General features: G+C 46.2%; 1 protein-coding gene across 3 annotated transcripts in view; it reads right to left on the bottom strand.

Annotated features, from left to right (window-relative positions):
* Tead1 (TEA domain transcription factor 1) overlaps positions 1-13,906 on the bottom strand; it is a 228,957-nt gene that overhangs the window by 57,816 nt on the left and 157,235 nt on the right. For 2 of the 3 annotated variants that reach the window (XM_013347687.2, XM_026781155.1), the window contains 2 exons: positions 8,530-8,594; positions 5,932-5,994 (listed from right to left, as the gene is read on the bottom strand). In XM_013347687.2, coding sequence (XP_013203141.1) covers positions 5,932-5,994; positions 8,530-8,594 — 128 coding nt within the window. Of the gene's footprint in view, positions 1-5,931; positions 5,995-6,083; positions 6,147-8,529; positions 8,595-13,906 lie in introns of all 3 variants that reach the window. The other variant, XM_013347686.2, reaches the window with a different exon arrangement.

Genomic DNA, 13,906 nt, shown 5'->3' with positions numbered 1-13,906 from the left:
GTGTGTGTGTGTGTGTGTGTGTGTGTGTGTGTGTGTGTGTGTGTGTGTGTGTACACACGCACGCACACCTTCAATCACTCTCCACCTTATTGTTCTTAGAAAAGCTAGGCTGGCTCCTAAGGGAGCTCCCCAGCATGAGCATTAGAGATGTGCCCCTGTACCAGCTTTTACATAGGTGCTGTGGATCTAAGCCCAGGTCTTGCGGTTTGCTTGGCAAGCACTTTCCTGACTCTGCCGTTTCCCAGCTCTAACAAGCTACATTTTAAATGTGTTACTGCAGATCTTATTCAGGGGGCTGGAGAGCTGGCTCAACAGTTAAGAGCACTGGCTGCTCATCCAGAGGTCCTGAGTTCAGTTCTCAGGACTCACAGGGCAGTTCACCACTGTCTATAATGGAACCTGATGCCATCTTCTGGTAAGCAGACGTACATGTAGACAAAACCCGAATATACAGAAAGTATATAAATAAGTCTTTTTAAAAAATCTTGTCCAGCAGTTCCATCATATATCTTATAGACTTAAGAACAGAACTAGTACTCATAATTCTCTCTTTTAAAACTCTGAGGAAGGAGACCAAAGCAGTCAGAGTAGAGAAGTAGGGAGTGAGTGGAGGCCGACCTTAAGGGACAGCTGAAGGTACCTGAGTAGAGCTTAGGCTGTAGAAGAGTCCCTGGCCCAGGCACCTACTCCTCCTACCACACTGTCATAGCCAGGCCCTAGGCCGCTGCCTCTAACTTGACTTCTTTTACTATACACCTAGGATAGAGCAAGCTTTAAGGTCTTTCCAGAAGAGCTTTATGAATAGCCTCTGGATGCTTCCCAGCACCTTGGGCAGCTCCCACTTCAGTGCTATGATGCAGGGCTGCTTTAATCATGGTCCACTGTACTCTTTGGGGTGCTCCAGATTCCCTCCCTATATGAAAACTTAATAGGTTCCTCTATGCCCAGGTCTAACCGGATCCACGCCACAGAATTTTCTTCAATGTTCCATCCTCAGATCATATGTTCTTTCTTCTCTGGGCCCTGTTTCATGTGGGAAACTGACCAGGGAATTAGCACAAAGTTTAGTGTTTTCCCCAGATTACCAGCTCTACAAGGCCAAAGCTGACAATGCACCGGATTTGAAGAAACCCCAGAGGTTAAGTGAAGCAATCACTCCCTTATTTTTAAAGTTCAACAGAACCTTTTCCTGCACGCTAAGATGGAGACCGACTTAGAGTCTGCATACCCAGGAGATGACCAAGCCTACAGTCACTCTGAGGGCCAGTCAATAGCAACATGGTCAATGAGAATGTCAGGAGAGGAGGCTCTGTCAGCTCCATGAGTCACTCTTTTGCTCAGAGAAACGTGTCAGGAACACGCATTATATGTGGGACACTAAGGTTGAAAAAAAAAACAGGCCGAGGTTAGAGACCTCCGTGGCCTTCTGCCTGAGGCAGGGATGGTGGTTTCTCAAACTATACTCCCTGCAGCAGCCAATGAGAAGGACTCGGAGCTAAGGATCTGGGAGGATGGGTGTCAATTAGATCCACTTTGATATTCCATGCTACAGTTTCAACTTAAAACAAGAGGCTTGCTGTTTAAGTGGGCTGGGGAGACAAAGGTAAGTGGAACATCGCCCATGAAAGTGCAAGGGCCTGAGTCTGAATTCCCAGCACCCACATTGGGGGGGGGGGTGTCTTTTCTGTAATCCAACACACAGGAGGTAGAAACAAGGGAGCCTGGAGCAAGCAGCATGGTCAGAGCAGCCTAATCAGGAAGATCTGTAGCTCTGTCTCAATAAAAGGTGGAGAGAAATGGAGGAAAACACCCAACATCAACATTTATCTACCCTACCTACACACACACACACACACACACACACACACACACACACCACAAATACCCTTGGCAAAAGAAGGGAGAGGTGCCCTGTCAGCTTGCCACAAGCTGGAGTCATTAGGAAAGAGGGCCCTCAATTGAGCAAATGCCTCCGTCAGAAGGCCTTGCAGGCAATTGCAGGAGCATTTTCGTGATTAATAATTGATATGGATGTGTGAGCACCAGTCCACTAGGAGCGATGTCACCCTGGGCAGGTGATCCTGAGTTGTACGGGAAAGCAGGCTGAACAAGTCAGTCTAAGCCGTGTTCCTCCATGGTTCTCCGGGCTCCTGCCCTGAGTTTCACGAGCGATGGAGCATGGCCTGAGAGCTGGAAGCTGAAATAAACGCTTCCCTCCCCGGGTTGCTTTCATCATGGTGTTTATCCCAGCAAACAAGAGAGCTGCTGGAAAACCAGTAACCTAAGGAATTCTCTCTCACCCTGCGCTGGTAACGGAGGAGAAATTAGGCTTGGGATGGAGAGACGGGTAAAGGTGACTGCCTTAGAAGCCCCATATGCTGGAAGGAGAGAACAGATGCCCGAAAGCTGTTTTCTGACCTCCATATATGTGTCACCCACACACAAAAAACGCACACATTTAAAGCAAGTAGGCTCATGAGTACCCAGCAGGGACCCAGATGTACACATGCCAATTTTGCCAACTCTGTGGGAAGACAAGAAAATGAGATCCTGGCTTTAGTATTCACAGAAGGTACATGCACACACACCCTGTCACTCCCAATACCCACCCACTCCAAACACACGCCCCACTTTGATTTCTGGGTATCTGGAGACATGAGGAATAGCCTGGAAAGAGGCGCTGCCAATGAGAATAGACCAGTGATAGCCAAGTCATCTGTCACCTTCTCCAACAAGCCTCCTACATCTTTCTCAAGGAAAATACAACAGCTCAGGTAATCCTGGCTGCTTCCTGCCACCCCCACGGCGTACCCGGAAGCTATTTATGTGATTTTTCAGGATGACTTCAAACTGTGTGCTGAGTTTATCTGTCAGTTATTGTGAAAGTTTAACTAGGACAATCAGCCTGTCCCCAAGGTGAACTCGGTGAAGACACCCGCCACTGCTGCGTCTTCCCAGAGTGCTGCTGGATACCAGAAGAGAGAGCTGAGAGAGGACTCTGAGATCACCCCACCCCACGCGCAAGATCTGCAGACATGAACCCATGTTCTGCTGGTGGCCAGTGAAATAACATCAGACTAAAATGTCCATGGAACACAACTGGCAAGCAGATATACCAATGTTGGCCACCCTTTTATCTCCTGGACTGTCCTGAGGTCCTCAGAGGGTGATAAGGCACCATCTTCCACAAAGCTACTGGTGACCACCAGTGTCTACTCCAATTTACCTCCATATACGAGGAGCCTCAATGTGGGCACTTAGTGGAAGGGCTGTATGTCCAGCTCCAGGGACTGAGTGAGGGGTGGCCGCTTCTCTATAGTGTGCTGGCATGAAGCCTTCTGCTAGTTTAAGATTCAGAAAGAGCCAAGTTCAAATCCCTCCCTAGCTCTTTATGAGGTCTGGTAGCTTCTGCCAAGTCAATTAGGGTCTTGACCCATTGAACCATAATTTCTTCATACTTTTCTTGAAATCAGAACAATGTACAGCAAACTTGTTTTTCAAGAACAGGGTTTGTCTGTGTAGCCCTGGCTGTCCTGGAACTCACTCTGTAGACCATGCTGGCATTGAACTCAGATATCTGCCTGCCTCTGCCTCCTGAGTGCTGGGATCAAAGGTGTGCCACCACCATCCTGTGAGCATTCTATTTATATAAGAATAGTGTGGAAGAAAAGAATGAAAGTAGCCACTGAAAGGCGGTGGCACCTCTGGGGCCCAAATATTGAGCCTGCCCCCTTGTGCCAACCCAAGAATTGGTTGAAAGTGGGGAGAAAGCAAATTTTTTTTATTGTTTAAGAACAAATATACAAAAACAACTATGTCTGTCTGAATAAAGGCATATGCATAACATCATGACACGTTTGATTTAAAGAAAGTTGGAAAGCCTCCAAGAGATATCTCATACCTCAAGGATATAGCTAGACAGGTTTTATCACCTTCTGAGGTTTTCATTCAGCTCCCCCCCCTCACCCCCACCCTAGAAGCCTACAGGGATCACACACAAGTGGAGAAATAGCTTGTCACATCACAGATGGAAATACAAAATTGATATCTATAAACTTCTTTGTACATCATTAATTCATTAGCCTAGAGAAATGAGAATCAGAGTGAGAATTTGAGCAAGCGCTGGGGTAGTTACATCCACAGAGAGAGTATAGCACCTCTGGTTAAAAAGCAGGGTCTAGAAAGTTCCTTTAGCCTTCCAACTGCTCAGCCAGTGCAGCTCCAAGCCAGCCACCATCAGCCACACGTGCGAGCGAGCGAGCGAGCATGCTGCCCACTGGAGAGCGCACATCCTCTGTCCCTCCCTACCCTAGCTCTATGCCAGTTGGCCTGGATTGCATTTTTAACGTTGATGGCTTTAGGAAAGGGGTCCCAGTGTTCAGCACTATGAAATGACATTGTTTCGGTGTGGAATAAAACCACAAATGTAATGGGGGAGGGTGAGAACAGCAACATTTGATACACCACGATTCTAAATTAATTTTTACTATAAACTAAAGATTTTCCCAGAGGCTATGGATTAGTGCATTGCAGAAATGCAAAAGTTGTACACACTTTACTATAAACTGTGGAAAAGGAACTCGGAATTTAAAATTGTCAATACCTGAATTCTTAAATTTTAAAGTAATATGAGAGGTGTGATGTTAAGTTGGGAGCATCACCCTAGCCCCTGGCATCCATCCCAGCCCCTGGCCTGGGAGTTGTGTGGGTCTGGACTCCAAATCCCAGCAGGCCAGGTCCTGACACCTCCCCAACCACTCCCACAGGGTATTTAAGTGGAGGCCAATAGGAGGAACATGTGGTCCAGGGTTTTATATGTGCTCCGTTTTCTGTCTCTCTTGCCATGCTCTCGGACACCCCCGAGATTGCTGCATTTATTAAAACATGGGCATTTTAATTTTCTTTGATTTGGCCTGATTGGATTTCTGTGTGCCGGTGGAGAGGAATTTTAAATGAGGCATATATAAAAAGCTCTACATAAACCGGCATACAAGTTTGAGAATTCAGCTATCTCCAAGATTGATCTTTTTTTTTTTGGGGGGGGGCGCTATGGCCATATGTGTAGCTCTCTCTCTTCTGTTTTTGAGATGATACCCTATTATAAATATATAACAGTCCTCCCTGCCTCTGCCTCCTATGTAACGGGATCACCAGTAAAAGCTACCATGCCTGGTTTAGACTTCTCTATTAAAAGAGACCTATTTAAAATAAACAGCACGTCAGACAACATTTTCTGATGGAAATACTGTGTTTAATGACATATATGAAAATGCATTTTCTTAAGATTATTATTATTATTATTACTGTTATTTATGTGCCTGTGTGTTTTGCTGGCAGAGGCCAGAAAACGGCATCCGAGCCTCTGGAACTGGAGCTGCAGATGGTTGTGGGGTGCAGCTAAGATGTTGGGAATTGAACCTCTGTTCCCTGGAGGAGCAGCAGTGCTCTGAGTCACTGAGTCATCTCTCCAGCCCCCTAAGCATTTGTTTAAAACTACCAAGGAGAGTCATTTCTAAATGTGTGTTATAAAGTAATTTCACAACTCTAGGGAATGATTTATTTCTTTTCTTTTTTAAGTATATATCAACTGTTTCTCTGGGTGTAAATTGCTAGCTCAGTGCTACAGGGTGGTTATTAGAATAGTTTTATTTTGTTTTTTTTTTTTAATCATGTTTCTGTGCTGAAGTTATCAAGACCAGCTCTCTGCTGCGATTGCGTTGTTACTGGGAACACGCACACACTCACACACAGGCACACAGAGTTTAACGTGAGGCCAGGACGGAGAGATTAGACACAAAGAAATGTAAACAGCTCTCACATGCTAGGAAGCTAGGTTACAAGAATCCCGGCACCAGGCATTCACCAGTCACCATGGAAAACAGGAAGTGAGGTGCATAGCAACCACGAGCCAAAAAGCAGAAAAGCGCATACCTTTAGCTTGGAATGAAAATCACGAGATTTCCTTCTGGCAAGAACCTGAATGTGACTAGACACCTGCAGGGTAGGGGAAGGGAGGAAAACAAAGGAAAAGCCTGTAACCATGGAGATGAAAAGCCCCCTACAACTGGGCAAGCCAGACGTACCTTAATGGCGGCTTGAATTTCTCGAACTTTCTTTCTTGCTAAGACCTGTATATGACTAGACACCTACATTTTTCGGGTTTATGCGGGGGAAACAAAACGAGAAAAACAAAAACAAAAAACAAACAAAAAAAAGGAAATCAAATATAAAATCGCTACTCCTTGGGAGGGGCGGGGGAGGGGAGGTTATTTGCATCTCAACGAAGCTCTGCGGTTAGGAACAGACAGTCCCAGCCAGACACCAAGCCCCCAGCACTGATCTAAAGCCACGGGGTCCTCACTGCAGGGACTTGATTCAGAAGTTTGGGCGGGCTCACTTCCCATGGTCCCACCTGAAGAGATCACAGGTGAATGCTGGGGGAAACCACATTTGCAAAGCCGTGAGAGGGGGAGAGCATTTTTATGAAATTAAAAAGGCAGGGGTAGAGGGAAATGAAAATAATTACACCTCAGTGACAGGAGAGAAAAAAATCCCCCTTTCTCAATTTAGAGCAAACTGTCCATAAATTAATTAACGTGCTCTACAGAATCAAAGCTGAGGCTGTGAGGGAGTGCTGATCTCCTGGGGGACTCTAGGTTCTGTGGCAAACGCTGAAATAATACTGACACCAAGAGAAATGGGACCCAGTTAGCAAAGCCTTTTCTCCCCCGCCTTTAAAATGTCTTTAGCTCTTCGACTCTTTCGGGAATCGCCTGTGTGCCAAGTGGATCTGCATATTATTACAAAACGCAATGTGTGACTACAGCCAGCCAGCCGGGCCGGGCAGACAGTTAAAATCTGGGTTGGAAAACCACTCCACTCTGCTGCACCACACGCTGGAGAGGTGTCGCCAAATGTGGCTTACAGGCACCCTGAAGATGGTGATGAATTAAGGCCTCTGACACACACCGGGCAGGCAAACCAGCATCTATTTCAGTGGGACTTGATTAAATTTAAAAAAGCCCCGAGTGAAGGGGTCGCCAGGCAAATGACCAGAGCTCACCAGCTAAAAGCCAGTTCAGCATTAGAGACCCGCCAGTCTGCATTGGGAGACTGTCAACCTCCTTCCCATTACAAATTCAAGGCCATGGGCTTTCTGGCAGTTACTCATCTCAAACTCTCCAGTAACTCTTAACAACAGGACTCGGCAGGAATAAAGATCTTTTGGTGGTCAAATTTGGTTTTGGAGTTTCAATAATTCACTTTCTTCCCGTTTCCAGGGAGCAGGGGCTCCCCCGTCCTCTTCACCCCTCCACCTGGCTCCTGTGGATACTCATTTTCACCCAGACTCTCCTCTATGCCCCGACTCAATGAGGGCCATAGCTGGGTGCATCCCCAGCAGACAGTGCCTGCCTGACTCTGTCTGCTGACTCAGCAAGGGGTCAGCACAGGCAGCATTTCTGGGGGACAGCTCAGCCCCTTGATCCACACTCCAGAAAGGTAAGCTTTCTCGAGGGGTGGGGTAGGAGGGTGTGCATACTGCAGCTCAGCCTTAAGGAGACGAGGTTGAGCTGGCTGATTCAGGCCTCAGGCATCACCCCCTAGCCTTCCTTTAATTATTTCGAGATGAGGTCTCTCACTATGTTGCCTGAGTGGTCTTGAATTGGGGCTTAAAAGATCCAGAAATCTCAGACTCCCAAGTAGCTGGGATTAGAGGTATACTCTACCACATCTAGTTAGCTGCAGCTGCTGAACTCTGTGCCGTGCCATTCCATGTAGGTTAACATTAAAAAAAAAACATATATATGTTTCCCCATTAACGAGCCACCCATCACATGGGTTATTTGTTTTACTTTCCTTTTTTGATTTTAGAGACTGATCTCCCACCCATTCCAACTGTGAATTTGATCACATCAGAAATATGGGTGGCTTTGCGTCCAAAAGAACCAGGGAAGATAGAGCCCTGGACAGAGTCAGAAGAGAAGTCCCATCCCTGCTCTGCAGCATATAAAAACTGTAACTGCTTCACAGTTACAGCAGCAGAGGCTGACATAAGGCCATTGCTAAAAAAGCCACAGTGCCCTGGAAGTGTATGGCTCAGTATCGCTTTTAGGCCACGGCTAAAGGCCACTGGCAGGACTTCATTGAAAGCATGATAATTACATAATCGTTTCAGGATGTTAAAATACACAGAACCTCCAAATCCCCTGGCTTGCCAGGGGAAGTGTACCTGCACTTCTGCAACTAGGGAGGTGGGGGAAAAAATGGCAGGATTGAAAACACCTTAGCAAGAGGAGGTTCAGATACTGGCTTGGCAGTGAACCATGCCACATATGACATCACATAGTGCATGCTCGGGCCACAGAAATGAAGAGTGGGAAAAAGCCACTCCAGGCCACCTACAGGGCAGGGCAGACTCCTTACAGGGCACTGGGACTGGGGCTCCTATTGCTGAAGCACAGCAGCCAAGGCAGCCCAATGTCTCGGGGCCATTCGCTCACATGCAAACCTTGCAGGCGGGTACTGTACCTGCTTCCTGGTCCTTGTCTTCCCTGTCCTGAGTTTGATGTATCTGGCTATCAATTCATTTCTACCTGCAAGAAAGAAGAATTTATAATAAGGAGGACTACTTAAGGATAAATAAAGACCTTAAAACAGTGCTTCTCAACCTTCCTAATGCTGCAACCCTTTAATGCAATCTATTACAATGCTGTAACCACAACCATAGATCAGTTCACTGCTACTCTGTAACTGTAACTGTGATACTGTTACGAACCATAATGTAAATATCTGATAGGCGGTATATCTGATATGCAATCCCAAAGCAGGAGAGAACAACAGGTTACAAAGCACTGCCCTAAAAGCTAAGACCAGAAACAGGATTCAAGAATTTTTAATTGGAAAGGCTAGAGAGGTGATTCAATGTTAACCATTGGCTGCTCTTGCACAATCATCTGTAACCCCAGTTCAGAGGGGTCTGGTACCCTCTTGCGATCTTCATAGACACTGCACACATAGTGTGTGTGTGTGTGTGTGTGTGTGTGTGTGTGTGTGTGTGTGTGTGTGTGTGTATGCAGGCAAAAACTCATATACATCAAATAAAAATCAATCCTAAAAGAAACAGAATTTTGAATTGGGACAGCTAGGGGGGGGTACTTGCCTGGCCCTGGGCTAGCTCCCTAAAACATATAAACCAAGCAATGGTGTTACCTGTAGCCAACACTTGGGAGGTGAAGGGTAAGAGATTTCAGATCAGTCTGGGATAGATGAGACCTTGATTTTTGCCTAATTGGAGCTTTTTCAGTTTATTTCTGACAGAAAATAGTACACTGTCTGAGAAAAATGTTTACTAAGGGCAATTAAGATAAAGATCACTGAACTTTAAATTTTGTCCAGTCACCGAGGATTGGAAAGTATCTTATAAAAAAATACCAGTATGACTGGACATGGTAGTATACACCTTTAATCCCTGCAGGTTTAGAACTCAGGAGGCAGAAGCAGGTGGATCTCTGAAGCCAGCCTGGTCTACAGAGGAAAACCCAGGAAAGCCAGGGCTACACAGAGAAACTCTGTCTCACAAAACACAAGACAAGCTTAGAACAAACGTCTTTGTGTTCTTGTTGGCTTTCACCTAAAAATGCTGAGTTGGAAAGGACAAAGGTCGGGGTGTCTGTGTCTTTCTCTCTCCTCCTCCCCCCTCTCCACCCCTCCCTCCTGAAAGAAAGTGAGTCCAGTTCTGTTTCAGTCTTTATTTCTCAATGTCATTTTCTTCTTCATCCAAGCTTCTCCCCGTGGTCACCTCATTACAGACACAGGCAAGTGAGCCTTTTGTGGCTCTCAAGAACAGCAATGAAAGGAAGCTCAACAATGTGGAAGCTGAAGACCCCGAAATGTGGTTTTTGCATGAGCAGCTAACTATCTAATCTCACCCGTGTATATATGGGGGACAGGGGTGACTCAACCTTCTCCGAGCCTTAAAGCCTTGAATTAGGAAAAACATCTGAACAAAAAAATCTTTTCATTCTTTTTTAATTTTTACCTTTGGGGGGTGTGTTTTAGTTTGGTTTGGTTTTGTTTACTGAGACAGGGTTTCTCTGTAACAGCCCTAGATGTCCTGGAACTCTCTTTGTAAAACAGGCTGGACTCAAACTCACGGAGATCCACCTGTCTCTGCCTCCTGAGTGCTGGGATCGTGCCACCAGGCCTGGCCCAAACTCCTCATTCTTGTGCTGTTAGAATCCTGAAATTTTACACTGTGATGTGGCAGGACTATGCTCTGACAGAAAAACATTTTCCCAGAAGCTGAGGAGGCAAAGACCATGGGAAGGAAGATCCACTCTTGAAAGTGTGGGCCTTCTAAGAGTGGTCCAATGAGTCACTTCATACCATTCCAGGACCCAGATGTACAAATCTCTATACACTCTACACCACACAGAACCTAGTGGCCTTTAATCTGCCTCTTTGAAAAGATCAGGTCTAAAGCCAATCATCTGGCATGTGCTTCCTGGCCATGTTGAGCTAGATCTTGCATCTTTTTGTTTTGTTTTGTTGTTTTGCAGAAAGGGTTTGTCTTTGTAGCCTTGGCTGTTCTTGATTTGTAGACCAGGATGGGCTCAAACTTACAGAGATCCACGGGCCTCTGCCTCCAAGTGCTGGAACTAAAGCCGTGTGTCGCTGCCACCTGGCCCCTGCACCACTTTTAAGGCAAGCATTAACATGACACATCAGAAGTGTCAATGCACCAACCAGGTCATGGCACTGTGGCCTGTACTCTGTGTCGGGTTTTCCAGACTCACTGTATGCCCAAACAAAAACTCCTATCTTCTTATCCAAGCTCTCCTGGGTACCAAGCACTTTGCTGGGCACAGAGTAACATAAGTAAACAGTGCTTTCCTCTAGCTGGTGGATGAGGTCACCAGGGGCAGGCTTTGAGGGTTAAAAAACCTTAATACTGTTTCTTTCCAGAGGGCACCGTATGAGAAGTGGCCGCTATAAGCTCATACCAGAAAGAATTAAGCAGAGCCAAGCGGGAAGCTTTTCCTGTTAAGATGAGAATCAATCCTGTTTCCTTCAAGTTGTTTCTGTCAGATACTTGACCAAAGAAAACAAGAAGTCACTAACCACCCACACACATTTGACTCTAGCAAGACAGTGACCACATCCCTGCCCGGGCAGAATAAAGTAAACTATGCTCACAGAAGCCCTGACTCATGGCTCATTACAGCCTGAAACGTCCGTGGCCTTACAGTGACTTGGCCCATCAGCTACCTGTTTCAAGACCTCACAGAACACGCACAGCACAGAGGGCAAAGGCATCATGATGCCACAAAGTACCCTGGGTCACCAATCCCCTGCTCTGAAACAAACAAAAACAAAATACAAACAAATAATCGCCCCACGCCAAAGTCAACATGTTTAGAACAAAGAGGCCTGCTGGAAGGGCCTGACTTAGACAAAAATTCTCTTAATTTTGTCATCTTTCAGACTCCCCGAATTGCTCTTACAGACCTTCACACAAATGCCTCGCTGTCTTTCAAGGGAGACTCTGTGATCCTGTCTCCGGATCACGCCGTGCAAGTGACGGTGCCTGTCACCCTCTCAGGCTAGACACTCAGCTGATGCTGTCCCCCACCCCTAGTTTATTATTTTAGGTATGTGGGTGTTGTTGGGGGTGGGTTGTTTTTGAGACAGAGTTTCTCTGTGTAACAGTCCTGTCTATCCTGGAACTTGTTTTGTAGACCAAGCTGGCCTCGAACTCACAGAAGTCCACCTGCCTCCACCTCGAGTGCTAGGATTAAAGGTGTGCACCACTACTGCTTGGCTTTGTATCAGGGTGTTTTATCTGCTTGTCTGTGCATCATGTGCACGCCAGCTGGGCCAGAAAAGCATCTCAGATCCCTCAGGGCTGGAGTTCTAGATGGCTGTGAGCACCATGTAAAGGCCGTTCCTCAGTTACACCCCTCACCCTGTTCCCCCTCCTTGCAGAACTGCTGGTACCCCCAATAAAAAAACTTTCCATTTATTTCTACTCCTATTTCACCCTATTAAATTGAGCCTATCAGTCCAGCCTGTTAAAATCTTTTCAGATCCCAACTCTGTAACTGAATGTACACTTTCCGGTGCATTTAGAGGAGAAGGGCTTCTAGGTTCGGTTGGGGGGGGGGTTGCTTTAGAGAACATCCCCGGTCAGAGTCCTTGCTGCCAATATCTCCTGTAGTGTCATTGGGCCTCCTTGTCCATCTCTCAGAAGGCTGTGCAGATTTCGCAATTTGTCATAAAGGCTCACTAACAGCCGAGCCCGGGCAGGAGTGCCTAATTACCAGAAGCTAGACCTGAATGACAATGTCCACAGATCCGCCGAGCACCCTCCAGCCAGGGCACTCTCTGGGCAGTCATTCAGTCAGGGCTCTGTGCGACATGCAATTTCAGCTGGGCCTTGTCCAGGTGGCACAAAAGAGGCTCTTGCCCCAAACTTGCTTATTTTCTGTGAATACAGAAAAGCTGGCTTGGGAGATGTGACATGATACCGACATAATGATTTTCGATTTCTCATAGCATCGGCTGAAGGAGTAAGAAAGCTGGCTATCCAGGGCAGCCCCACAAGCCCAAGATCCCCCTAGCCTGCGCAAACAGCACTGCGCTTTAATCATGCTGGAAAGTGATTCTAAAGGCTGCTGCTTCTACTGCAGGGATGTGCTGAGCCCACTTCTCTGGCCATTCTACTGAAGGTTTAGTTAAAGGCGGGTGTGGGGGGTACCAGCCCGCTTACACAGAGACCTGGCATTGAAATAAGAAGAGGAGAGCCTAATCGTACTGTCTCGTCTTTGTTCCAGAGATGGACAAGACCACTTTGTTGTTGTTGTTGTTGTTGTTTGTTTTGATTTTTAGAGGTCTGCGTATCCCTGGCTGTCCTGGAACTCACTCTGTAGACCAGGTTGGCCTCGAACTCACAGAGATCCCCCTAATTCTGCCTCCTACTAAATGCTGGAACTAAAAGCCTGGCTAACGAGACCACATTATAAAGCCTGGGTTATTTTCTTCCATGCCTTGCTTCAGAATTATTTCTCTTTTAGATATTAAAACCGCCTGTTTTAATTTACACAGAGTATCTTCCTTAAGATAATGCAGAGAAGACTGAGCAATTCTCTTGCAAGCAATGTCCTAATATGGCTGGTAAACTGTGTGATTTCAACCCTCTCCACCTAACTCAATTACTGTACTATATGGCTTAATTTGGAAGTAAAGGATAATCTATTACCTGGATCAAATTATTTTAAATCACTTAAAATAGCAGATAGATAGAAATCCTTTAAACTAAAATAGAAATGGTATGGTTGAGTCTATTAAATTTTTCTACATTTATTTCTAATTCTTGCCTGAATTAAAATAGTTCGACTTACTTGGAAAGCAAGAGTGACATTATAACTGTCTGCCATTTCTCTGTGGCACTGACAGGGCACCCTGAGTGCTACTTCTCTTTCTTTTCTGTGTGTGTGGGGGGGGGGGGGGGCGCACACACGATTCAAGGGTTTGCACTTAGACACCAAAGAAAAATGTTTTCGTATTGCACTAGCACAATCTCCTTTACTGCCTTGAGACAGGGTCTCTGATTAAACCTGAACTCAGCTCAGCATTTATCATCTAGGCTAGCTTGACATTAAGACCCAACAGTCCTCCTGTGTCTGTTTCACTCTATCCCCAAAGCCTGGTCTTATGCCAGGTGGCGGCGGCGCACACCTTTAATCCCAGCACTTGGGAGGCAGAGGCAGGCAGATCTCTGAGTTCGAGGCCAGTCTGGTCTACAGAGCTAGTTCCAGGACAGACTCCAAAGCTACACAGAGAAACCCGATTTTGCTTAGATAGATAGATAGATAGATAGATAGATAGATAGATAGATAGATAGATA

The sequence above is a fragment of the Microtus ochrogaster genome, chromosome 8, assembly GCF_000317375.1.
Source record: "Microtus ochrogaster isolate Prairie Vole_2 chromosome 8, MicOch1.0, whole genome shotgun sequence".
NCBI classification, from domain to species: Eukaryota; Metazoa; Chordata; class Mammalia; order Rodentia; family Cricetidae; genus Microtus; species Microtus ochrogaster.
This window is presented reverse-complemented; position numbering and strand designations above follow the sequence as displayed.